The sequence below is a fragment of the Pogonomyrmex barbatus genome, unplaced genomic scaffold (assembly GCF_055798465.1).
Source record: "Pogonomyrmex barbatus isolate J1 unplaced genomic scaffold, ASM5579846v1 scaffold18, whole genome shotgun sequence".
Classification (NCBI taxonomy): Eukaryota; Metazoa; Arthropoda; class Insecta; order Hymenoptera; family Formicidae; genus Pogonomyrmex; species Pogonomyrmex barbatus.
In genome coordinates, this window is record NW_028297114.1 from 3,754,475 (window position 1) to 3,780,415 (window position 25,941).

At 35.0% G+C, this 25,941-nt stretch overlaps 2 protein-coding genes and 1 long non-coding RNA gene across 15 annotated transcripts in view; 2 read left to right on the forward strand and 1 right to left on the reverse strand.

Annotated features, from left to right (window-relative positions):
• Positions 1–16: 16 nt before the first annotated feature.
• Evi5 (ecotropic viral integration site 5) lies at positions 17–24,544 on the forward strand. Of its 12 annotated transcripts, none has more exons than XR_016138801.1 (11): positions 17–217; positions 8,618–8,872; positions 9,546–9,809; positions 9,955–10,219; positions 10,377–10,739; positions 10,943–11,620; positions 11,706–12,188; positions 12,267–12,365; positions 15,045–15,200; positions 18,574–23,732; positions 23,998–24,544. XR_016138801.1 is itself a non-coding variant. In XM_089074947.1 (11 exons), the coding sequence occupies exons 2-11, from the start codon at positions 8,174–8,176 to the stop codon at positions 18,805–18,807; spliced, it is 2,862 nt and encodes a 953-aa protein (XP_088931073.1). In that variant the 5' UTR covers positions 5,036–5,834; positions 8,001–8,173; the 3' UTR covers positions 18,808–24,544. The 12 variants fall into 12 exon arrangements, 11 of the variants coding, with proteins under 11 accessions (XP_088931070.1, XP_088931074.1, XP_088931078.1 ...); XM_089074947.1 differs by lacking the exon at positions 17–217 and adding exons at positions 5,036–5,834; positions 8,001–8,238 and having other exon boundaries at positions 18,574–24,544; XM_089074945.1 differs by lacking the exon at positions 17–217 and adding exons at positions 5,036–5,834; positions 8,053–8,238 and having other exon boundaries at positions 18,574–24,544.
• On the reverse strand, positions 13,092–13,937 carry LOC105431676 (uncharacterized). The gene is made up of 2 exons (XR_968327.3): positions 13,800–13,937; positions 13,092–13,459 (listed from the first exon to the last, which is right to left on the reverse strand). It is a non-coding gene; the product is annotated as an uncharacterized LOC105431676 (long non-coding RNA).
• The window catches only part of fax (failed axon connections), a 30,829-nt gene continuing 29,322 nt past the window's right edge, over positions 24,435–25,941 (forward strand). The window contains exon 1 of one of the 2 annotated variants that reach the window (XM_089074962.1): positions 24,435–25,027. In XM_089074962.1, coding sequence (XP_088931088.1) covers positions 24,674–25,027 — 354 coding nt within the window. In that variant the 5' untranslated portion in view covers positions 24,435–24,673. The remainder of the gene's footprint in view (positions 25,028–25,941) is intronic. The other variant, XM_089074963.1, reaches the window with a different exon arrangement.

Consider the following 25,941-nt stretch of genomic DNA (forward strand, 5'->3'; position numbering starts at 1 on the left):
CAGAGCGACCCGCGTCCGTTGGTAACATTGCATCTGGTCGGATTCACCGTGATGACAGTTTCGAGTGGTGACAGCCGCGTATGCGCTGCTCGTTAGCCGTGTCAGCATTGCGCTCGCTCGTTGGATTTGAAGTCGGGCTTGGTGCATTCCTCGGCGTCGCGGACGATCGTCGACAGGACGAACGGCGGCGGCGTGACGCGACGCGAGAGCTCTCGAGGTAAGCGACCCGCCGTACCCTCGGCACCCCGAGACCAGATGGCTGCCCGAGAAGCGGCCGTCCACCTGTGCGACCACCAGTTTGTTTGCTAACACGGACGGCACCGCGTATCCCTTTCCGGTTACGTATACCAGTTGGAGACCGCCGCGGCTCGTTTTATCATTATTATTATTCGCTCGCTCGCCTTTGAGGGAACGGCGGCACTTTCACACAAGCATATCGCGTCCGTCGTTCGAGGTTGCCGTTTGTATTAATTGAAGAGCCGCGAAGGTGGGTGGCAAAAGTGGGTGGAAATTCCAAGAGAGAGAGAGAGAGAGAGAGAGAGAAGGGGGGGAGTCCCTTACGAATTCATTTTTCTCCAAACGAGTGAGTAATTGAGAAAAATTCTTGTCGATAGTCGGAGAGATGAGGAAAACGCGTGTGTTTTCGCAGAAGTAAGATCACGTCTGGCAATTGGTTGCTTGTTCTCTTTCAGGTACTGAAAAAAAAATTTATTATAAAAAAATATTTATACTGGAAGAAAAATATATATTTTAAAAGTATCTGTGATTTCGTAATGTATCTGTAATTCTGTGTATCTGTAAGAAGGAAGAAATTCTGTGAGAAAACGTCAATGCAAGGCAAAGATCAAAGTCAGTTTAATCCTTTGTGTTACAGGACGGCTTACAAGTTTATTTATAATTAATAATTTTAGTCTATTCGAGAAATTAGAAAAGAGATTAAATTTATCAGATGTTCGATAAGAGAATAAGTAAAGTATCTTCTGCTTAAAGTTGTAGATAAATATATTTATCTCCACTTGCATAAGTGTATTTAGTTTTATTATCGATTTAACATTATTGCATCAATTGCAATTCGCGATCAATTTTAAAAACTGATATATTATGATAACTGATATATAAAAAGAATTGTTTTACATTTGACGTATAATTTCTCGGCTTTAATTTTTATTTTATTTATTTTGTCTACTGGTTATAAAGATTTCATACAATATACAAATAAAAGAATAGAACTATACCATATACAAGTAATGAGTATCGACCTCAAAAATTTTCTACGGCAATAAAATTAACGCCTCGCCGCGTGAGAAAAGGAGTGAGCATAATATAGCAATACTAATTTCTTTTATTTCGCGTTGCGAAACTGTAAGGTGAAACGGTATCGAACTACGCGAAAGTCGCACGGCAGACTGCCTTAAAACTACGCAGAGTTTCAAAGGACCAAACTCGAATATTCCTCATCGCAATCAGAAATACTCGGTGCTTCACCGTTTGCCCATCTTTCTTCCACACGTCGTTAAATCTCTAATTAGATGGTATTACCTTTCGAGGCGTGAAAAGACCTGCTTCGCGTACGCTAAATGACCTTAATAGAACACACAAGAATATACACTACGAAAGCGCACTTTTCAATCTTATTAATTATACAAATTCGGTAACTTTTGATTCTGATAAAAGTTTTATTAAATGCCATCATTTGTTGAGTCTTGTAAAGTTTTGGAATATTTTTATTAACGATTAAATCTAAAATCTCTGAAGTTCGAAGAGTTCGCTCCAAGTTAATTAAAAAATTAAATACTTTGTTACTTGAGTCTGATGTACGTAATATTTTTACGTAAATCAAAAATAAAGAAAAAAAATATAGATTTTCGGTCGGAATTGGAAAGTGAAATGTAATTAAATCGCGTTTTTAAATGTGTCTTGTATCAACCTCGACAGTGGGCGGTGCATCTGGACAATTTTAGGATGTCTGTCGCTTTATTTGGGCAACGATAGAGAGCACGTTGCATCAGTGAGACTCGGAAGCAGATAAGCGACCTTTAACGCTAAATGTCGGTGTGAATTACGGGTCAATAACTCGGTACCGGATCTCTGCCTCTTCCTTTCAGTGTTTCGCACATTGTGTTTTCGTGCGGAAACTGAAAATGAATCGATTACTCCACACACGAGCCTTATAAATAATTTGAATGCGACCTAGATTCTCCTATTATCACGATTGAATCTTTTACATTGTCATAACCCCGCATTGACGTTTTTGTTCTTTACATTCGACTAATAATAATCAAAGATTGATTTATATCATATTCTCTTTTATCAAATTATGAAATAATATTTAGATGACATTTTGGAGGAGTAATATAAATATTATTCAAGAAAAAACAAAATTTATCTAAGAAAAAATAATATTTTAAAATAATATGTGAGCTGATATTTTTACATTTTATTTTCAAATAAAATATATTATTTAAAAAAAAATGTTTTTATACATTGAGATTAATTTAGAAATTTATGGAACATACCACGAAGAACAACTTAATATATTATATATTATATATTTATATAAAATAGCCAAAGATGTTAATTTTTCTAGTCACGTTCAATTGAAGTTACATAGCAAGTCGCGTGGGGTGTACTACGAGCCATAACTGGAGCAGATAAAATTCAATTGTCTATATTTACATGTATTAGGATGGCGTTGCTGATAGTACAAAAAATGTAGAAAATATAATTTTCTTTTTGTTTTTTTTTTTTTGCATCAATTTTAATAACAATTTTAATTACATTCTAAGTATTTAATTTATATGAGAACAATTACATTCATGACATGACATAATGTTTAATTTAATTATTATATATACATTGTATTTACACTTTTATATAAATTATATTACATGATTGACTTATGCAAGAAGAAAACAAACGATGTATTGTATTTCGAAAATAATTAAACTTTATTTTGATGATGAAATAGATCTGATGAAAATATACCAATCTTCTAAAGTTGATTTAATACGAAAATAGCGTCAATCCCATAGAAACATATATAATACCTAGGTGTGTCTGCACACACGAGTGAATCATTAGGCTTTATCGAATACTTTTCATTATTAATTTAATCTTATTAACGTGTGTGGATATCTGTAATAATGTATGTATAATTGTAAAAATTTAATTGTAATGTACGAGTTCGAAACCTTACGTAAAAATATCAGTGACTTTACATCATAGATTTTTTTTATGCCTTCCTTGTAGATCTGATTCCAGACACGTTATAATTTTGCTTCTATTTAATTACTTGTTGTTGTTTTTACTGGACGTAAAGTAAAATGTTATTATTATCTTGCACATATTACGTTTAAGTACAATAAAATTATAAGTTAATGGATTATACAAGAATTGAGAGAAAAATTTAAAAATAATCTAGAAATATTTTCTTTATAAGCAACATACGTTTAATTTTCTAATTTTTTGAATTGTTACTTTGATGAAATAATTATTTTACTCTTGTTTTCTTATCCAGTTCAATTGAACATTTGAATTAAAATATAAGTTAATATACAAATATTAAAATCAATATATATACATAACCGCGTATATAAATGGATATATAAGGATACGTTGTTTACATGTGTGATGATGGAACATTTTCCGTGCGTTAATTTTTTATTTTGTGCAATTGCATACATCCATTTCATCTGTGTATTACTCTAGGGAGATTCTTATACATTATTAGAGTTGTGTATTTCAAATGTACTTATACTTTTTTCTAAAACTTCTTTCCTGTAAAAACGTAAGATTCTTTCGTCACGTAAGCCACGTATTATCGCATAAGCGTTTGTGGCTACGTAAGTCATGTATAAAATTCTAGGGATCTAGCAATAATGCATAATTGGTAACTTCCCATAGATGAGTTTATATACTTATGAATGAAAGATCTTTTTATTTTATAATTTCGCAGACTTCCAATTCCATATAAATATTCACGCGAGGAAAAGATATATTTGCATTTTAATTTATATATATAATATTATATTAATTTATATATAATAATCTATCGATTTTGAGAAATTCGTTAATTTATGATTCTGTCATGTTTAAACGTAATTAATGCATACAGGATGATAATGACATTTTATTTTATTGAATATTTAAAATAAATATTGAAACAATTAAATATTATAAGGATGCAATAAAATAATAATTTATATAGAAAGCGATACAAATGCGTTTACTAAATTAAATTATTTATTGAAATGGCACAAATTGAATTATTGAATTCCATTTTAAACTACAATATTTTATTAATACCGTTACAGTTGAGAAAATATGAATATATACACGGAATTGTATGTATTGAAAATGATTATACCGTTACTCATCCAATATGACGCGATTATGAGTTAACAACCTGAAATTTCCGTTTACAGCCGAGATTGCTTCGATTAATAGTATAAAATAATATAAAAAATTTCAACAGAAAATAAAAAAAAATACTCGACAGTTTTATATTTTTCAAATAATCCGAAACACAGGTTCTCGTTTGAATGAATTCTGAATTAAAACTTTAACAAATAAGCAAGAGATACAGCAAGAAAAAGAAATCAATTTGAAAATTGAGCATTAATTTTTTATCTTTATATAAAATAACGAAATATTTGGAAAATATACTATGATGATTATTTTATATCAAAATTGTTACATTATGATGTAATCTAACAGATGACCGTTCCGATGATAACGGCGACAAGTATATATTACTAGAAAATATGCTATGGTTATGGTTATTATATGGTTATTATATTATATTATCTTAGTTGATATTGACTTAGTTGATTACTTTTAAACAACATATATTGTTTCAATCAATAAATGTTTATGTTAAATTGACTTAAGTAAAAAATTATATACCGGTTTAACATATTGTATAATATTTGTAATTATTATCCAATTATGCTTATGTATCTTAACATAACAGAATGTAAAATTCCAACTTCAAAAATTTCTTTGTTATTCACCAAAGTTCTTTAGAAAACGTTTAAATACGTTCAGAACTGTGTGAACCTTGTCTCAGTTTGTCCTGAGACAACTTTTATGCTTTAATGACCAGAACTATCAAAAACGAAGCTAAAACTCTATAATTAATGAATTTCCACGAAATGACGCCAACTTTAAACACGCACAAAAGAATAAATAAAGAAGAAATGTTTTATGACTTACAATATTAGTTCAAACAGTTATTTACAGATTTCTTAAGATACTTTTTGAAAAAACAAGTACTGAAATAAATGTCGAAGGATCTGGCGAAGTTAAAATCAATTCGCAGCTTGAAAAAGGATGAAGAAAGCATTCGACTGTTTGAAAGTATTCGAAAGAATGTAAAGAATTCCTGAATATTTATGCGTTTATTTTATTGAATTGTTGACATATAATTTTCAAAACTTTACCTACTTTGACGAGAACGCCCAATGCTCTGAACCAGCAGCCTCACGTACTCGGTATCCTTTTATTTATTTGATACGGACGTCGCTGCGCATGTGGAGCATCCTGGCCTGCGCGGGCTGCATCGACCCTCAAACCCATTTCGTACTTTCCAGCAGTACATCCCTAGCCGGATCCTACCGTGCCGGGGTAATCGGGAAAATAAGTGAAACAATAGCCGCATCGAAAATATCGGAACGTCGAATTAATCGTTTAACAAATCGGCATCGAAAAAACAAGCATCGAAAAAACAAGGAGAAATTCTGCGAAAAAGGGTCTTGATAAGGCGAAAGAGGAGCCGTGGACATCCGACCGAACGCGTTTCTGATTACGTTATCTCCCTTATCAGAATATATGCAGTAACATGACACTCTAACTTATTTTTTAAGAATAACGAGATAATTAAATAGTAAACTGCAAATTTGATTTCGCGAGAGCGACAACAAAAAGGAGTTCAACGACATTTTGTGCATGTGTTAAAATGAGAAAATACGCCGGTTTTGCTGTTTAATTCTTTACTACCTAGAGATTTATTTCTTTATTTTCCTTTTTATATTTCTCTTTATTTACAATTATATGTCATTTTACGTAGTACTATGTCAAATTTTTAAGTTTTAAGCTATTAACTATCTTTAAACATTTTACGTACACTAAGTAATCTAAGTTTTATCAAGTTTCATTTTGTATAAGCCAATATAATTTAATATTTACTTTAGCAATGGATTATTTCTAAATTATTTACATTTGTTTATGACTTAGTAGAAACTTTACTATTATATGTCGTAAACTATCTTAAACTTTACTATTATATGTCATAAACTATCTGAGAAACAGTTCCATAAGAAAATCCATGCCATAAAAAAATCTTAAATAGTGAATCTTAACTCATTTGAGATTAAAAATAAAATATGTTTATTTCGTAGTTTTAATGTGAATTATTTCGATATCACAGGGCATGTTTTATATAATTTGTATTTATTAAAACATGATTAATTACTGAAATAAAGATACACAGGGCATCTTATTTTATATATTTTAATAATATAAATTTATTTAATAATGGAAAAATCAATGCAATGTATATAATGAGAAACATATTTGTGAATTTTAATTATTTTAAGTAAATTTATTTTTAAAGAATTTATTTTTAACTCAGTGAAAGTACTATCTGTTTTCTTTTTGTGCATAAATAGTTTAGCAATAACTTTCGTTAACATTCTCGTCATATTCGTGCTGTGTTGCATATAGGTCAGTAATTTGCTTGATAATAACTTGAAATTTTTATGACGCAGCAATTCTGACTATACGACACAGGTGCTCATCCATCGATGTCTACAAACACATTGATATTAAAATAATGCGTAAAAGCACTTCTTTAAGACATCCAGGAAGTTATTGAGCTCTATAATGTTTTCAAACATGTGTACAATGAAGAACTATATCACTTATTTGTTACAATCATATGATTTAAAAATTGTTATTTTTAAATTGTTTGCAAAAAAAAAATAAGTCTTTAGCGTTTAAAATAATTTACTACATTATAATCGTGTTTATAATGACAAAAAAATTTTAACGATTTAAAATATTCAAACTTATTTTCTAGAAAATTCTATTTCTGAAGTTATATAATATTTTAGTTATATAATAATATATTCTAAATCGCGATCTGTAAAATTCGAAAACTTCAATAAAACTAATGAGACAAATGAATAAAGTTATTTTGACCTCTAGATATTTAAATATTCGTTTATACAAATTTCAGAAAATAAATGTACAGAATAGAATTCTATATAATTCTAAAGACGTCAAATAAACGATGGCAACAAGTTCAATTTCAACACCATTAATTCTTGTTTCTTTGAGAGACGTGGCTTGAAGAACGGTATCTCGACGTATTCCGTTTGCTTCCGTTTTGTACCCGTATACTGTATATAATACATAGTTGTAATAGCTGGCTTGGATTCACCTGCTCTTTCGCCCGTAATTCGTTCACACGCACTAATTGTTTCCTTCTTGATCTCCTTCGTGTGTTGCTTCACCGAGCGCGGCGTTCATACGAGGTGTTTCACAAGATTGCAGTTGCTTACAGAAAAATACTCTTTGTTATAGGATATAAAAATTTCTAAAAAGATAATTTTTTTCTAGATTTTTAATTATCAAAGAATATTATCTCAAAAATTTTTTTCATATTAAACTAAATATCCAAGTTTTCTTTTACTATCAACAAATCAGTAAAATTAGATTTTAGAATTTTATTACACAAAATATGATTTAAAAAAGTATAATTAATATGTTAAAATTTATATTTTTCTTGTTGTTTTATTATTTTTAAAATACTATTTAGAAATATTATTTCTGATTTAACTTGTTCTGTTTTTCTTTTATTGTTTTTAAAAATTGTTTTAACTGATACTTGCACATTTTTATTTAATATTATTTATTTAAATATTTTTAAAAATTGAGATAAACATAAATCTTGAAATATCATATACATTGATAACAAGTCTCTTATTGATTTGCAAAAGATCGATTTTACTCGGATGATATAAAATCGATCATAAATGGATTCTACTATAGATAACAATTGTTACGTGTAAAATAGCATGGTAATGTGAGGATAAAAACGGTGGACACGAGAAAGCTAAAACGCTTTCCGCGAACACTAAAATCGCGAACGAAATAAAGAAAAATTGCCAAGATGGTTCTTCGTGGTTTATTGGCCCCTGCGGCAGCTCGTTGGAGGAGAAATAAAGCCGCGAAAAGGTAAAATGCGTATTATAATACTAATAAATTGATAGGATAAATATATTTTTTTTTTCTAAAGTTGTATTTATCAGATATATGACTTAGTATTGATCCAGATTGGATCAACCTGGAATTAAAGGGAAGGCATTGCTTAAATAATCCCATTAATTTTCATGAAGAACATTGGCAACAATTAAAAAGTAGGTCTTTGCGTATTGGCATCAGTATAATCGATTAAAATAAAATTTTTTTATTTTACTTATTGGATTTTGATCGAATAGATGATTCGCGCATTTATACTCAAGTATATATTAGATCATGATAGACCATTGGCATAAAGGCTGTACATCGAATATTGCATTAATTGGTATCGTTAATTCAATTTATTCTATTTCAGAAGTCAAAACGTCGCTTGGGATAGTGTAAACGCGCCTGTTGGTCAATTGGGACTGTCGCGTTATGGACCGCAGGTGATGAGCGTGCTGTGTTTATGCACCTCCAGCATCCACCAATCTACTCGTAACGTCACGCAGGCCGGCAAGATACTTCCAAGTCCGCCGTCAGATACCTTTTGCGAGCAGCAAATAACTCCATCGCAGGAAATACCCACTGACGAGCTGGCTCTATTAGCTAAGCTGGAGGAAGCCAATAGGTGAATAATCAAGTGATTCTCACCTATTGCCTGATGCTGTAGACAAGATATTACGCCTTCAAATATTCAAGAAAACAGTTTTTGTATATACTGCACAGACTGGTAGATCAACATTGCAAATTTTTCATGTTTCGTTTTCCAAAATCTATGGTAGAGTTGAAGGGACTATTGCATGTACAGATATTTGGATAAGTTGCCTGGATTTTCTATCACTTCAAGTTTAGGGTAAAAATGTTAAATGTTAATTTTACTACACATTTTGGTTTGGAAATGATACACAATAGGACGCAAAATAAGGCTGCACTTTTATCTCAATATCGAAAAATGTGGGAAAAGATGTAAGTTTTGCCTTTCTATATTCCTTCGTACTTCGTACTTATAAAATGAATCTATCCTGAGAATACGCAATAAATTCAATTACATATATTATAAGAGAAAAAAGATTTAATTTAAAAATCTATTTCAAAGGAACATATTATATTTTCTCTCTTTTATAGAGATTATAAAAAATATCGATAATCAATTTTTGAAAATTGTATTTAATACACGAAAATATTTAATACATATAATTTACACAAGTAATAAAATTAATTTCTATAAAATGCTACGTGAATTAACGTTATTTTTTACGCAAATAAAAATTATAATCCCATAATTTTTTTATTAATTTCAGGCTAATTGAATCCGATGCAAAGTCATTGAATTCTCTTCAGAGCAATCACAGCAGGAAAGGTTCCGATACATCGCAGGTGTCTGTGGCGTCGGGGGGCAGCGGAGGTAACGGCGATGCTGCGCCCCGACGCCACAACCCAGCCGATGGTGAGGAAAATACATGGACTCTTTGGGGTCATATAGTAGCTGATTGGGATTACCATTGGAAAAAACGAAAAGAATCTGTTAAGGAATTGGTTCGCCAAGGCATACCTCATCATTTCAGGTAGCATAGACGTATTATAAATTATTTATCAATATTATTTATACTTCCAAAAATTAGTAACATTATGTATTTATATTGCATGCTATAAATATAATAACAGTGTTTGCTTTATATTGCGATTTAATTATATTACATATTATTTTAGAGGTATTGTTTGGCAATTATTAAGCGGTGCCCATGATTCTCCTGTTAAGAAACAATTCGCCGAATACATTAAAGCAACATCAGCCTGTGAAAGGATAATTAGAAGAGATATCGCTAGGACATATCCCGAACATGACTTTTTCAAAGAGAAGGATGGTTTCGGTCAAGAGAGTTTATTTAATGTTATGAAAGCATATAGCCTACATGATCGCGAAGTAGGATACTGCCAAGGTTCGGGATTTATAGTAGGATTACTTTTAATGCAGGTAAAGTGTCAACAGCATCCTTATAACAAATTGCGAAATAGAAAAATATTTAAAATAAAGAAATTATCCATAAATTTACTTTGATATGCTTGATCCTTCATTTTACCTAAAAAGAGAAAGAGTGTCTGCTTTACTCTAATAATTTCATATATTGCAGCAAATGCCAGAAGAAGAAGCTTTTGCTGTATTCGTAGCGCTAATGCAAGAATATCGCTTACGGGATATGTTTAAACCAACTATGGCCGAATTAGGGGTGTGCATGTATCAGTTGGAACATTTAGTTGCTGACGCACATCCCGAACTTCATGCTCACTTTACGGCCCAAGGTTTCCATACGTCAATGTATGCGTCTTCTTGGTTTCTTACACTATTTACCACAGCGTTAAGCCTTCCACTAGCATGTCGTATTTTTGACGTTTTTCTATCGGAAGGCATGGAAATTATCTTTAAGGTTGCATTGGCAATGTTGCAATTAGGCAAAGAAGATTTGCTCAGTTTGGATATGGAAGGCATGTTGAAGGTAAGATTTTAATTGAAAAGCTTACTATTCATAAATTGTTAGATTCAAAAAGTTATTGTCAGTGCTGCGAGAAATTTAATTTTAAGTATATTTTATATTTTTATGAAAAAAATATTAAATAATAATAAGAGTATAGATTATATGTATGTTGATTTAATTTAATCATCAATATTTTGTTTATGCACAATTTTTTGTTTATGCAGTTTTTCCAAAAGCAATTGCCTGGAAAGGCCGAAAAGGATCCCGACGGCCTCATGATACTTGCGTATGGAATGAAGATCAATCCTAAAAGGATGAAAAAACTAGAAAAAGATCACACCATTTTAAAGATGAAGGAGCAAGAAGAGATGGTCGAGTTACGCAGGCTTAGAGCGGAAAATAGATTGCTTAGACAAAGAACTGAACTTTTGGAAGCGGAGTCTGCCGAATTGGCCGATAGATTAGTTAGAGGTCAAGTGTCACGCGCCGAAGAAGAGGAAACTGCTTTTATAGCGCAGAGAGAATTGGCAGCGCTTCGGCATTCGCATCTCGAGACAAGTCATCAACTCGAACAGGCGCACGAAGAACTGAGATCATTATCGATTCTTCTTGAAGAGAATGTAACATCTAGACAGTCATCACTCGACGAAATATTAGTGAAGCAAGAAGCATTGTCGCAGAAAGAGGAAATGATACAGTGCTTACAAGAGGAATTGGTTAGAGTTAGATTACATGAAGCAGAAAATGATGCATTGATTAGGGAACTTAGAGGAAGGATACAAGAATTAGAACAAGATAAGAAGACTCTGCGTGAATCAACACCAGATAATTCCGTTGCTCATTTGCAAGAGGAACTTATTGCAGTTAAACTCAGAGAGGCAGAAGCCAATTTATCTTTGAAGGTAAAATTATTTTATATATAATCTTGTTATTTTTTATGAGTGTTATACTAATACTGGTAGATTTACATAATTATATATTATGCAGGACCTACGACAGAGGGTCATGGAACTAAGTGCAGCTTGGCAGAGGCATCTGCAAGAGCATCGGTCCGCTCAATCAACACCTGCCGCTGATTCTACGCCAAAGAAGCTGCTCTTTTGGGAGAATCGGGGTCACGAAGTACAGAAATTCGAGGAAGACTTAATGACGACCAGAATTCGAGAAATGGAGGCATTGACTGAAGTTAAGGAGCTGCGACTTAAAGTTATGGAGCTTGAAACTCAGGTTCAGGTAGCCACCAATCAGCTCCGTAGACAAGACGAGGGTGGAAAAGTACTTAAAGATGAATTGGAAGCTGCGTTAGCACGAGAAACTGTTTTGGCTGCCAAATTGAGAGAACAGCAACACAAGTATTCCGACTTGGAATCAAAAATGAAGGATGAGACTATGATGGCTAGGATACGCGATGCTGAACATGCGCAGCAAGTGGCAGAACTTACACAAACGATATCTCTTCTCGAATTGAAGGTTATTTTACATATTATACATATATTAAATTTAATACTAATTTAAATGTAAATATATAACATTTCAATATTTTTATAGAATGAGGAAATGCATGCGGAAGGCGAACTTAGGAATAATTTAGATGACAGTGAGAAAGTACGGGAGCTTCAAGATAAGGTCGCTGAATTAAAAGCTGAGGTATGTGGAATTGAAAACATTTATTTTGTTCATTATATTAACAAAAGCAGTATCTCAGAATATTGCAGTAAGGGGTGAATTATGTTTTATGCCACAAAATATACTTTATGTAAAATAATTTTTATTTTTATAAAAACAATAAATTTATTCAATAAATTCTATGTAAATATAACTATACTAGGAGAGAGCAAATTACACAAAAATATTTTATCACTAGCCCAACAGCTATTCTTCATGCAACATATAACTATGATATTTTATTTTATATATATATTTTTGTATATTCTTGAAAATTTATTTAAATGAAATAAAGTGCTAAAATTTAAGTGCTAGAGTAATAAGATATAAAAACATAAACATTTCGTAATATTTTTTAAAACAACTATTATAAATATCATAATATAATATAATATAGTAAAGATATTTATTACTAAGCAATATTATTAAACAATAAGCAAAAATAATTTAAGAAAATGATTTATATAAATATTTAATACTATCTTTATTAATATAAACTTAATACTAATTTTATAATTGTGTGATAGTTTTCAACAATTAAACTTTTCGGATATTCTATGAAATCCCATTTAAGAATACTAAAAAATATTTTTTCACTCTTTTTTAAGCACTGCATATTGTTATGTGTTTTTTCTTTTGATTCTCTGTAAAATAAATGTGACACTGTGTTTGATAAGATAATTCAATTATGATAAAAACATTACAGAATTAATTACTACTATTTTTTTATATCATATCAATCTCCATAAATCTCAAGGTTTCTATTGTTTATATATAGGTGTGTGATATATATGTTATCTAAAATTGTACAAAAAATAACACCATACATTCCTAACAAATGTATTATATGTAAACTGAACGTTTTGATTTTTAATGTGCTACCACACATACTGCACTCATAAATTACAAGATCGTGCATATTGCAAAAGACATTCCATTTTGCTAAATTCCGTAAACATAAAAAGTAATTCATCATTGTTGTAACACTTCATATAAAACGATTATGCACAAATCGCACCTCTTACTGCAATTTAACGCTGTCCAACACGCTTCATAACGCTGTCGCTTCTGGTGGACTGCAGAGAGAAAAAAAACATAATTATTATGATTATTAAAATCTGTTTTATCACAGCAGATATTGAGAATATTTGATAGCTTATTATTTTATTTTATTATTGAATTATCGCTATTAACGAAAAAGATCTATTATGCATATTTAATGAATTAACTAATTTATTTTATTAACAATAAAAAATCGGTATATCCAATATACCGATATTTACAAGCGTGATTTTTAAACAAAAGCTGCACAATCTTGCACGAGGTAATATCTACGAGGTAATTTTTATTGTGTAACGATATTGAGCGGTAACTAATGCCTAACCAGAAGGGACTAATCGTTATTGCAAAACTAACCCACTATTGCTGCGTTATGTCTGTCTCTCCTCAGTTCCCCACGCCAATCACCAGCCCGGAGACTGAGCCTTGGCGCTGGCTCGAGTAAGTCTTTACCCATGCGTAAGCATCATTTTTTATCGTCTCCGTATGTGTGCGTGGCATGATATTTTTTTTGTTTACTATAAATGGATTTGTCATAATTGTCTCTACTTATTGCGTACCTTTTTTTCAGTTCGGAATCTTTGCTTTTAATAATAACAGCGTTCATTTACATAAGGAATAAACAGATTTAGATTTGCAATTCATTATTATATATTAAAAATGCATCATTTAGATGTGCATTATAAATATGTATTATTGATGTAATTAGTTTTATTGTAAATCTTTAATTAAATTTGATTAACGAATAAAAATTTTTTTGGAAGATATTTCATTTTTTTAATGTTTTTACAACAATGTCGTAATAAATAGACATTGTCATATAAATAGATACAAGTAATATTATCAGATATGATCAAATGAGTTAAATTAAAACTGAATTAAAATGTGGCTCACTTTCTATATTATTATATACGTGGTGATATGGCATGGCGTGCTCTTTCCAATTAACTTGCATGCTTCCTTAAGATTAAGTTCACTGTTTCGTTCTGATAAACATTCACGGCTGCTGCTTTTAAACCGAAGAAGAAAAAATGCGTAGATATGAAAAAGGCGTGAAAGTATCTGCGAAAGTATTGTTAAAACTTACTAAATTAAATCGAGTTTTGAATTTTTTCTTCTCCGATATCATCATTCATTTACATAATTTTATGTAATTGATATATTAATAAATTTATATTTATATTTAATATAATGTATCTTAAATAATATGTACAGTTTAGGAAATCAAAAATTATTAAACTAATTTTAATATCTTTTAGGCTATTATTTTTATAAATAATTTTTTAGAAAAGAAAAGATTAGTTTCTGATTTGTTTGAATCTCATTATGAATCTCATTATGAAAAGAATAAATAATAGTAATATATTTATAATTATATTGAGAAAAACTATATCTCTAGAACTAAATAATTATAATAGCTAAGTTATTTTTACAAATTTCAAGTTTAATTAGCCAGAATTAACTTCTCTCTTAATATCTTATTCTCTCTTTTTTTTCTTTTAATGAGAGTCGAGTATTTTCTAAAGCAGGACATTACGAGTTCTTTCTCCTTCTGGAGAATTATCTTGGAAGTACATTTTACATTACGTCTATTTGTCACAGGTCATGAGACTAGAGAGTTGGAAACAGCGATGGACGGGACTCGGCGGGCAAACCGTGCGAAGTTTTAGCGTCGATACTGAAAGCGAATTGGACGAGCGGGATCTCAGAATTTGCTTACAGGATCATATCAATACGACCACGCCAAACTCACCCGAGGTATAGAATTCTATGTATACCAAAACCATTAGGCAGCTAACAATACTCTGTTATCGATGCGCACGAACCTTTTGTTCGTCGTCGGCTTTTGCTGTAGGAAATAATGCGTATGCGCTTAGATTGTAATGCGGGAATAGACCACAATAATCCTTTAGTTACGTGTATTATTATTAGGCCAAATATGATAAATACATATAGCCATTAATTAATTATGCTACGATGACGAAATGAAATAATGAAACAGTAACGATAGACGCTTTTAGTAATCGAAGTAATCTCGATCGTAATCAGGATCCAAAGCTGTGTTTTTCAAAGACTCAGTTATAATTTATATAATTTGATGTGTTGAAAATTTCTTCACAGAGACATAAACTTTGTCAAAATAAGAATCATTTATATATAATGGCAAAATATTATTATTTATTACTACAGCAATATTATTTTTATTATTATTACATTTTATAGATTACACACATTACACAGAGTATTATAGAACATATGTTAGTCGTAGCTAACAGCAAAGTATTGTAGAGAATAGAATTAATACTTGTTTATTAACCAGTCAATAATCATTGTCATGATATTAGTCTTTGAACGAGATTTAATTGATAACGAGATAATTGATGCATGAAATAATTCTGGAAGAGTTTCAAAATATCTAAAGGATGCAGATTTGAATTTGATTTTTCCATAAAAATCCATAAACTAATTCCATTCCATAATTGCAGGAAGTATTTTATACAAAATAATTCTTATTTATATATTACATATATGTACATATATATTTCTCATCCTACTAAGTTACAAATTCGAATTTCAGAAATTAATTTTTTTCATATTAGCAGAGTTAATTTAAATTGAAAATTTTGAATCGCGGATTTTCGTATTGCCTTTGTTGAACATGTGTTCTCTTAATAATGATAATTTATGATAATTTTTCGAGGGTTTTAAAAGATACACTTTCCAACTTTCGCTTAATATTTTATCTCATTTTCTTGGAACGGAACTGTTGGAATTAATAAAGTTAATTCTAATAATTAATCTCTTTTTTATTATTTATACATTTGTTCGATATAATATAGATTTTGGCAGAAAATATTTATCTCTTAATAAGTGCAGAATTTAATGTATGATATGTGAATATTTTATAATATTTAGAATATGATTTTCTTGTGTTATCTAAGGATTCGGCTATTTTCTAACTTTCTGAAAGCTTGATTACGATCCGTAGATTATACGAAGATTATCATAGACTTTTCCGTGACACACGCAACTGTTTTTATACGCATGATATACTCTGTGTATTTTTTGTAATTCATACCAAATGTAATCGCATTTAAGAAGTTATATATTTATGCCGGAAAACGTGATGACAGTAATTTATCACCGTTTTTTATAAAAATATGTATTTATATATTATGTGTGTGTGTGTGTGTGTGTGTGTGTGTGTGTGTGTGTGTGTGTGTGTGTGTGCGTGCGCGCGCGCGCGCGCGCGCGTGTGTGTGTGTGTGTGTGTGTGTGTGTGTGTCACGAAGAATCATCACATATGAATCACGATATTCATACAACACATATACTGCGTGCGTATCGAAATTTAATTATCTAAAGTTTAAGATACATTATATTCTCGAAACTAGAGGATATATTGAATTCTTATTATTGTTGTTCTATATATGTATATTATATTATTTGTAACATACTTAACGAATTTCTTAAAAAAAAAAAAATAAAATTAATTTTTATGGATAATATGCAATTTGCAGCACGAGATGTATAATTAATCTGGTGATTAATATACGAGAGATTGATCGTGATAAATCGATCTTAACGCTCCAAAAGAGAATTGTCTTTTCTAATTAATTTAACGATTCCAGATTATTGAAATTGAAACCGGACAAGATAATCGGAAGTACTTGTAAAAATTAGTACTCGCGAGCGTGGCTCGTTCCTTACAGTGACTTGGATAATTATTTCCATGTAAGTATTCGCGTAAACACCTTGCTTTCTTTTACAGCGAGTCACCTTAGCCTACTTGCAACGCGTCTTCTCTCGCTTGGCCTAAATCGTTACGTCCCTTTCGTTACGTTCCTTTATTGCGTCAAATAATTGTTTTAACCGTGTCACAGTACACACCGTAAATCTATGTATCAATGTGTATAAGTCACGAGTCACTTTCGATAGGAGCCCTCTTCGCTTTTCACGCATGCATGTGTGCAAATTGGCATGAGCGTATCGTAACGAAGATTCGACGAAACGATATTAGTATTTTTCGATCGTGCGCTTTAAAAGCAGTTTTCACGCAAAAACAAATCGCGCAGGGACTCAAAGAAAAAGAAAAGGGAGATACCAAAACCGATATTAATTAAGGAAGTATGTGAATTGTAGAAAACGCGAATACGATTGTTCACGAGGTGTCGAGCAATGTATTTATTGTAAGTAGCACGACGAAGAATAAATGTGCAAGATCGAAGAGAAAGTGACGTTTGTATCTGCGTTTTTTAATTTAACGGAAGTATTTACAGTGGTTTTTCTTTTCCGATTCTGTTGCATGTTACGTTATTAAAAGGATTATGCTGTTATATGCTACTAGAGAATCAATTTAATCACCACGAAATCTCGACATCGTAGAATAACGGCGATGGGTTAGGACGTGTGAATCATATTCTAGTATCATAATACGTATCTGTAGCTTCTGCGTCATTGGATCTGTGTGTATAGACTGTCCTAGACCTGTCTTCTTTTAGTTCCGAATACCGAGAAGCCTATCAATTAAAACGGCGATTGTTTTGACATTATGGCATCAACATAATTATGAAATGATAGGGAGATGAAAAATTCAAGGATACTTATAAACGAATTTAATTCCAAACACAAATCTTGATTAATTTATTATTAATTTATTTATAAATTTCATTCAAGCTTGAAGAAAATTTTACGTCAAAACAATAATTTAGCTTTATCATTTAGTTTTTAATGACCGATGCAATTTTTTTTTAAAATTAGAACACTGCGTCGAATGATAAGATTTAAAATTTACGCCGAAAAAGCAATCAATAAATTTATTGGAATAATAAATTTAACAAATAGATCGAGAATACTCTATACACAATATGAATTCATTCTATTTAATTGAATTATTGATCGCGCACGATAAAAGCGAAATAATAAATAAATCAACAACTACGATTGCATTCAACGGTATCAATAAATTAAGTTACTCGCAATCACGTTGTTAGCGAAGATAAATTATCATGCATTTCCAAGATAAAACTCACGAGATATCTCTCAATTCTCAAATCAAATGCGAAACGTCGCTGTATTATTTTTAGAGATTTTGATGCAGGCGACAAATTAAATTCATTTTTATTTTCAGACCGTGATAGCTTCATGTTCATTTCCTCCTTGGCTCGCGAAGTATGGGTTCGCCGATTCGTACATGAGATCTCGTACACGAAATCAACACCGTTATTCTACAATCGTTCGAACTGCGTCTCGTATAGCCCAGGGTTGTTTTACAATGCGTCGCGCCACCGACATTAATAATTTAAGCGTGCGGTTCTTTTTTTTTCCTGCGAAAAGCAGTGCGCGTTCGATCGCGGCGGCGTGACGCTACCAGGTCGAGGTGTGGCGTGCGTTCGTTCCTATTTGCGACGGCGGAAGGTCATCGAGGAGAGGCGGCCTAGCGATCTTCCGAGCCGCTGCGAACGGCGGTCGATTAATCTGTCTGCGGATCAATTTGTCATCGGCGATTTCTCCCGGTGCGACGCAGCAGAAAAGTCGAACCGTTGTCGAGAGAAAAAGAGATCATTTTTTGTTTTCTACGTCGAACTTTATTCATCCGTTGCACGCGACGATGACGTGCGGTACGTGCGTTCGTGACTGAGCTTCAATAAACGATATAATCCGTATCGATGCGCCACATTGCGTGACAATAACGTGCGAGAGCAGCGGCTGAATAACGCGCGCGCGCGATATCGCGCCTCGTACGTATCGCCGTAACGCGATCCTCTCAATGCGTACGTACGTGCGTACGTAGGTACCGATCCTCCCCTGACAACGACATAATGCTCGTAATCGGGAGGGAAGTAGCGCGTGCGAATGGTACATATTTTCCGAGTGAGTCAGCGCCCGGTCCCGTCCACGGCCCCATGGATCTGACCATCGCGCGCCGCGCAAAGGGTCGATTAATTGGATCGAACGAGAAAAACGATATTCTATTTTAAAACCCGCGCGAGGAGGACCGACGACACTCCTCGCTCCGTGAAACCAACCACTGTGTTCTATCTCCTCCTTCGCGCTCACGATAATTATCATGATTATTTGTTCGCGTCCGTGTGTACGCTTAAGCGTGTGCATATCGGTCATTCGGTTTTTTTCTATCATTAATTCGATCGCAATCTTTTTTTCTCTCCCGATAAGAGGAATGCTATTTTAGCGAAAGAAATTTTATATACGTCGATGGCGTATCGAAAACTATAATTTTTTTTTAATCTAATCACTAAAAAAGATTTTTAAATGTCAACCAATAAAAATACGAATTTGAGCAATTTGCTAGAGTTATCAAAACATTCGATAAAAAATATGTGCTAGATTTCTCGTACGAGTTGATTCTTTTTGATATTTAATTCGTAATACTTTATTTTTTATTTTTGCGTTATAGAACAATGCTTCACAAAAATACTCGAAGGATTTATCATCTTGATTTCCTATCGTCATATTTTCGACTTTTTTGTGTACATTTTGATATTTTTCTTCTTTCTAGCGTTTCCCCTTTTTCTTTGTATGGAGGATCGATTTATTTAGAGGATTATCTCTTTGGGTGTCCTTTCATTCCTAGTTATGTAATCTAAAAGAGTGTATCTGCATCGTTCACAACACGTCCAGTGATAAATCCGCAAAGTGGCTTCGTTAAGCGCAATAAACTCATCTCGATACCGCACATTTAACTCCCAATGCGAGTGTCCAAAACTCATGACTGATACGCTTATTCCAGCATAGAATAAACATTTCCCTTTATTATAATATGTCACATTTGTTATGAAAGATAGAATTTTTTAATATTGTTCATTAAAATGCAAATATGATGAATTTTGCTTTGTTATCAATTCATAAGCATCGAAACACGCCAAACATGAATTTTCGCCATTACGCGAGATTAATTAAGATAAATATAATCCTATAAAATTACATAATTCTAATTAAATTATATTTTTCTTTCGTATTAGCATAACAATATGTTGATGCATATCTTTAATACGCAAGTCTTAAAAACATGAATAATTAACGATTACAGATATACACATGTAAGAAGTAATGTTCTTTTATAAAAAAATACAAAAATGATACAAGCATAAATCATAGCTAAAAAAAATGCAAAAATATCTTTGGAAAATATTTTATTCGCAACGTATGGATTTGCAGTAGTAAAAGTAGTCGATACAATAAAAAACAATAAATACGTCAAACATTCGGATTCTAATGTTAGAGAGTAATCGTTACATTTCCCGTTTACAGAAATTATTGTGGCAGGGATTATATCAAAATCGCAATTGTCGCAGGCTTCCGAGAATGGCGTATTTTCAATAATGCCGGGTTGAAATAGGTTAAACGGTTATTCAACGTGTAAAAGGGACAGACTACGTGGAGAGTGTAATGTTCGAAAAAAACTCTTGGACGGTGAATAATGCACAAACGCATCGTAAGATTTTCTAGGTGGGTGCGTTTTCTGATAACACGTTTCACCCAGATCGATATCGTTTCTTCTCGCGCCACCGACACTACCGGGAAAGAGGGGACGAGAGAAGTGGAGAGTGCACCCTTAAAGCCCCATTTTAGACAGATCGATTTTCAAGTATTGTCGCACGGGAGACAAAAGCTCGTATGCAACTCGCAGCGTTTTAATTTCTTGCCATATGGCATCGCGACCATAGAATTTCCACGTCGCTTCAGTATAACGCTAATCCCTTTTACGTTTATATATATTCTTCTGTCTATATACCTTTTTATAAATTTAATATCGCATATTGCGAGTAGATCGTGTGACTCAACGTATCTTGTTTCCAAACGCAAAAAGAAACAACCTAATGAAACGAAAGCAAATTTAGTCGAAGTTTGTTAAGGATATATTACACTCATTTTTATTTACAATGAAAAAGTTATAGATTATTCTAGGTCGTATTTAAAAATAATACAAAAAAGTTTGGCGACGGTTTAGAACCCGAAAAATTATTTAAATATGAAGTAGAAATGTGCTTTAATAGAAAATTAAGAAATAATAAAAATAAAAATTTCAATGTTTTTATATATTTTATATATAACAACTTCACATAAATCTTGAATACTTAGTGTTTATATTAAAAAATTTTGATCATTATTTCTTAAGTATATTTCTATTTATTTGCTTAAATAATTTTTCATCCACGTTTTAAGTCGTCGCTAAACTTTTTTGAATTATTTTTAAATGCAATTTAGGATAATTTATAAGTTTTTCATAATTTTCTTATTGTAAATTTCAAAATTATAAAAATAGATATTTATACATTTTTAAAAATGTCTTTAAACATCTTTAAACATGGAAAAAATATTTTTGCTGAAGTACTTAAAAATTTGACCAACTACAAATCTAAAAATAATTTTGTCGAGCCATTAACAATATAAAATATTCAAATTGATTGCTAGAATATAAAAAATATTTGCGGTCATCAGTTTATCATTATGCAAAGTATTTTATATAATTCTAAATTTTGATGTCTCAACAAAATTATTTTTAGATCTTATCTGGTCAAATTTTTAGACATTTCAACAAAACTGCTCTTCCATATGAATTGAAATTGCTCATAATGATGAAAATGCTTTATTGACTTTGTGATATTTGTTAATGATACGTGTGATATGTCTTTGTCTTATTTACTTATTCGGACAGGATGTTACCTCTATTACTTCCAAGTATCGAAGATAAGATATCTAATGGATGTGTGTTATGGCAATGAGTCGTTATGATGCTATGTGCGATTAAAGAAAAGAGAAAGAAAAAGTCGGAGAGTCTACACCTTCAGGTGAGGAAATTTAAAGCAGGAAATAATAAGATGGGAAATTTAAATTTCTTTTTAATACTGATAAACAATATCTTTAAACTATTGATTAAAAAAGTCGATAGATTGTTCTCTTTCATTACGTGTATTTTTTGGAAATAATAAAAAGCATAATACTCTAGTTGAGATAACCTAGGCTAACAAGAGTCACATCTAGAACAATATTGTCCCTTTAACAATTTTTTTCCGCGGATCGTGCGGATTTTATTGCGAATCGCTGTTATTCGGAAGAGTTCATTCCCCTCTCCCATCCCTTCCCCCGATATAATCCGCATCTGGCCGCAACAATGGCACGATTGTGTGCGGTTCGATATAACGTTGCCCAAAGGCAACCAGTTAATTACTTGACGTCACAGTTACCCCGAATCGTCACTCGTATCGATCCCTTCCATTTCCCGTGATGACCGCGATCGCCGGACCCCGAATATCATGGGGACGGGAATATTTCCCGCGAATTAATACATGTTTGCTCTTTCGCTTTCTCGCATTTGGCGCGAAACGCGGCGCAAAGATAAGAGCCCGAGGAAGCCGTCGAGCATCCCGAGCACTTTTCTCTCCTCGCGCGTCACGGTCGTTAACCCCCGTTGTAAATCGCCGCGATATTTGATCCCCCTGTCCGCGCTCTGGTAACGTTTCGAAAAAAAGAAACGCGTTTCCCACGCGAATTACGTTCGCCGTTCCCGGAACGTCGAGTCGAAAGCGAGAAAAAGGGAGAATACGCGTGGAATTCTCTCGAAGAGGGCTGCCGCCACTCTCGTTCGGCGCGCCGCGACGCGAAACCGCAAAGGGTTTAAACGTCCCGTCGGAAGGGTGTCGCGCCTATCGATCGCGCGTGTACGTTCAACGTCTCCTCGGTCTATCGATAATTTCGAGGCGAAGCGGCGCGCCGAGGGTGTAATTTCAATCTCTAGGCTTAACAATCTCGAAACGATATTCCAGCTGGGTGGCGGCGGTGGCGGAGGGAAAGAAAAAGAAGGCGACACAGAGAGAAAGGGAGCGGGACGAGAGCATCGGACACAGGCCGAGCCGAGCTTGCGCTTCGCGAATGGCGCAAGTTCCGGCAAGTAGTTTCCCAAATAGAGTCCATCGGCCGGACAGAGAGAGAGGAGGGAGAGAGAGAGAGAGAGAGAGAGAGTAAAAAAAGTAACCCGTGAAAAGGGGTTCGTTGTTGCGCCGCTTGACACGCGACGTTGCCGCGTTTCCGCGCGTGTAGCGCGCCGCGCAGCGCTGCGCTGCGCACGCGTTGCGTCGGCGGTCGCCCGGGACGCGCGAGCGATGGGACCGATCCGATTTTCGGCGCTCCAGCTCGTACGACGCACTCCTCGGGAACGATCCTCCAAACTCGATCGATAGAACGATGGACTCAGGGCCGTGATCAGAACGCCGAGAACCCGCGCATGCGTTCAACGTGCACATAAAACGGCAAGATTCGTGCCGTGAAGTAAGCAAAGTTTTTGTTTGCCTCATTGTCAGACAAGGCTGCAATGTTACCTCCTCCTTCTGTTTTTCTTTCTCTCTTACGCGCTCCGTTTCTTACGCTACTCGGATAATGAAGGCGATAAGAGCGATATTTATCACACTTAAAAATGATCAGAAATTGCGGTAAAATTAAAATCATTGAAATGGTGAGCCGAGTAGTACGGCGCGTCAAATTCATCGGTTCTTGCCATTCTTTTTTCTTTTATCATCGATTTCTTTCCCCTCAGTTTGCCAGGGAGTAACTTCAGAAACAGCCCTGCGCATCGTTCGTTTCGAGCGAAAGGTATTGACGGCCCTTCGGCCCTGCTCGAAGCCATCGCTAGCCACTGCAGCGGAGATGGCGGCGGCGTTGCCGCGACTTTCCTGGAGTTCTCCGGCACGACGAGTGGGATGGAAAGATCGGGGCGGCGGGGGAGAGGGAAGAAGTACGCGCGCGCTCTTTCCCACCTTTTGTCTCTCTCGCTCGCGCACATATGGGCAGGGGTGGCCGACCAATTAAATATGTCGACCACGGCGGGGTGTGGCGCTTGCGCATGCGCGCGATCGCCGCGTGCGCGGGCAGGAGAGCGCGAGGGAACCGGCAAGGGAGCCGTGCGTAAGTAGGTAGGGGGAGGACGGGGATCTCGCGCGAGCGCTGACGAGGAGGAACCGGCCGGCGAGCAGAAAGAGGCGACGTGTGCTTGGCGTACGGTTTGTGTAGTGCGCGCTACCGTCGAGATAGGCTCGAGATCGGAGTGCACGCGCGATCGAGAGAGGAGGCTCAGAGACGAGAGCGAGAAGAGAGAGAGAGAGAGAAAGCGAGAGGGAACGAGCGACGCAGGAGCAAACTCCGCGATTAGCTCCGGCCGGACGGAAAGGGACGACGAGACGTAGAGACGCGCATCGGCGTTGCTGGACGCGAGAATGACGATGGCAACTGAGACGGAGAATAACGGACCCGAGAGCAAAGAGATCAAGGACGTGAAGGAGATGAAGGAGGCGCTTAAGGACGACGCGCCGCCGGACAACAAGCAGGAGGAGAAGGACGCGGCGGCGAAGAAGGACGAGACGGCCGGCAAGAAGGACGACGACGCCGCCGCGGCCGCGGCTGGCGGCGCGGCCACGGCGCCGGCGAAGGCCAACACCGTGCACCACCCCGATTACGAGAAGGACGTTGTTTATCTGTATCAGTTCCCGCGGACGCCGCTGTTGCCGTCCTTATCCCCGTACGGTCTCAAGGTGGAGACGTGGTTGCGGTTGAACGGTATCAAGTACGAGGTGAGTGTCGCGAGCATCTTTTTCTCTTTCTTTCCCCCGCCCTCAGCTCCGACGACAAATCGGTCCTCTCGCATTTTCTTTCTTGCATGCGTGCATACGTGCGTGCGTGTCTGTCCGTCCAGTCTGTCGATCTGCGTGCCCAGTGAGGGAGGATCGATCGCCTTTATCCTACTCGCGTCGAACAAGCGCCGGTTTCTCCGATTGTCGTCGCTTCTTTCTCTTTCTTTCGCCCTTTTTCTATCGGGCGATGCGGCGAAAACTCCGCGCGCGCAGTCGATTTGTCCCTCGGAATCGTAGGCGTTTTTGGAATTTACGGTATAGCGCGAGAAGTCTGTTATTAGAGAGAGAAAGAGTGGATGTGTGAAATCGCAGACGCGAGCGAGAATTAATCCGCGGATTTCGATTGAATTGATGCAATCTCGAGTGATCAGTGCACTTTCGGCGAGATAGATCGATCGACATAGATAGAAGCAGATAGGAGTATTTCGCGCCGATCGTCTCACGATAACAGCCCGCGGCTCGTCCTCGCGCGTCCTCCCTGTCGTCGTGATGCGGATAATCGGCGGCGATTTAAATCCCCCGTCCGTGCCGTCCCCGACTGTCGCGATCGACGACATGGCGGCGCGATTTAATCCGCGTCAGCCAGTCCGCTCGGAGTACGTACGGCGTATACGCCGCGTTGCATTGACGCGGCTGGGGATGATTTATGTCGCCTGATGCTCCAAGAAGCAACGGACGCGCACGGCATTTCGCTCAGCGGGAATCGGGGTGTGGATGAAGAGAGCGCGAACGACTTACACAACGCGCATTCCGATCCCTCTGACGCGAACTCCACGGACGACCCTTACAGAAGTTCAACATAATGTTGGAAGTTACTTATTTTGCATGTTAAAAGCACCGAACAACAGTGCTTC

Excerpts from the sequence above, each read along its gene's own strand:
- Evi5 (XM_089074944.1), top strand. The coding sequence starts at position 81 with ATGCGCTGCTCGTTAGCCGTGTCAGCATTGCGCTCGCTCGTTGGATTT. Across the intron at positions 9,810-9,954 it reads GGCATACCTCATCATTTCAG|AGGTATTGTTTGGCAATTAT; the intron begins GTAGCATAGACG and ends ATATTATTTTAG. Across the intron at positions 10,220-10,376 it reads TAGGATTACTTTTAATGCAG|CAAATGCCAGAAGAAGAAGC; the intron begins GTAAAGTGTCAA and ends CATATATTGCAG.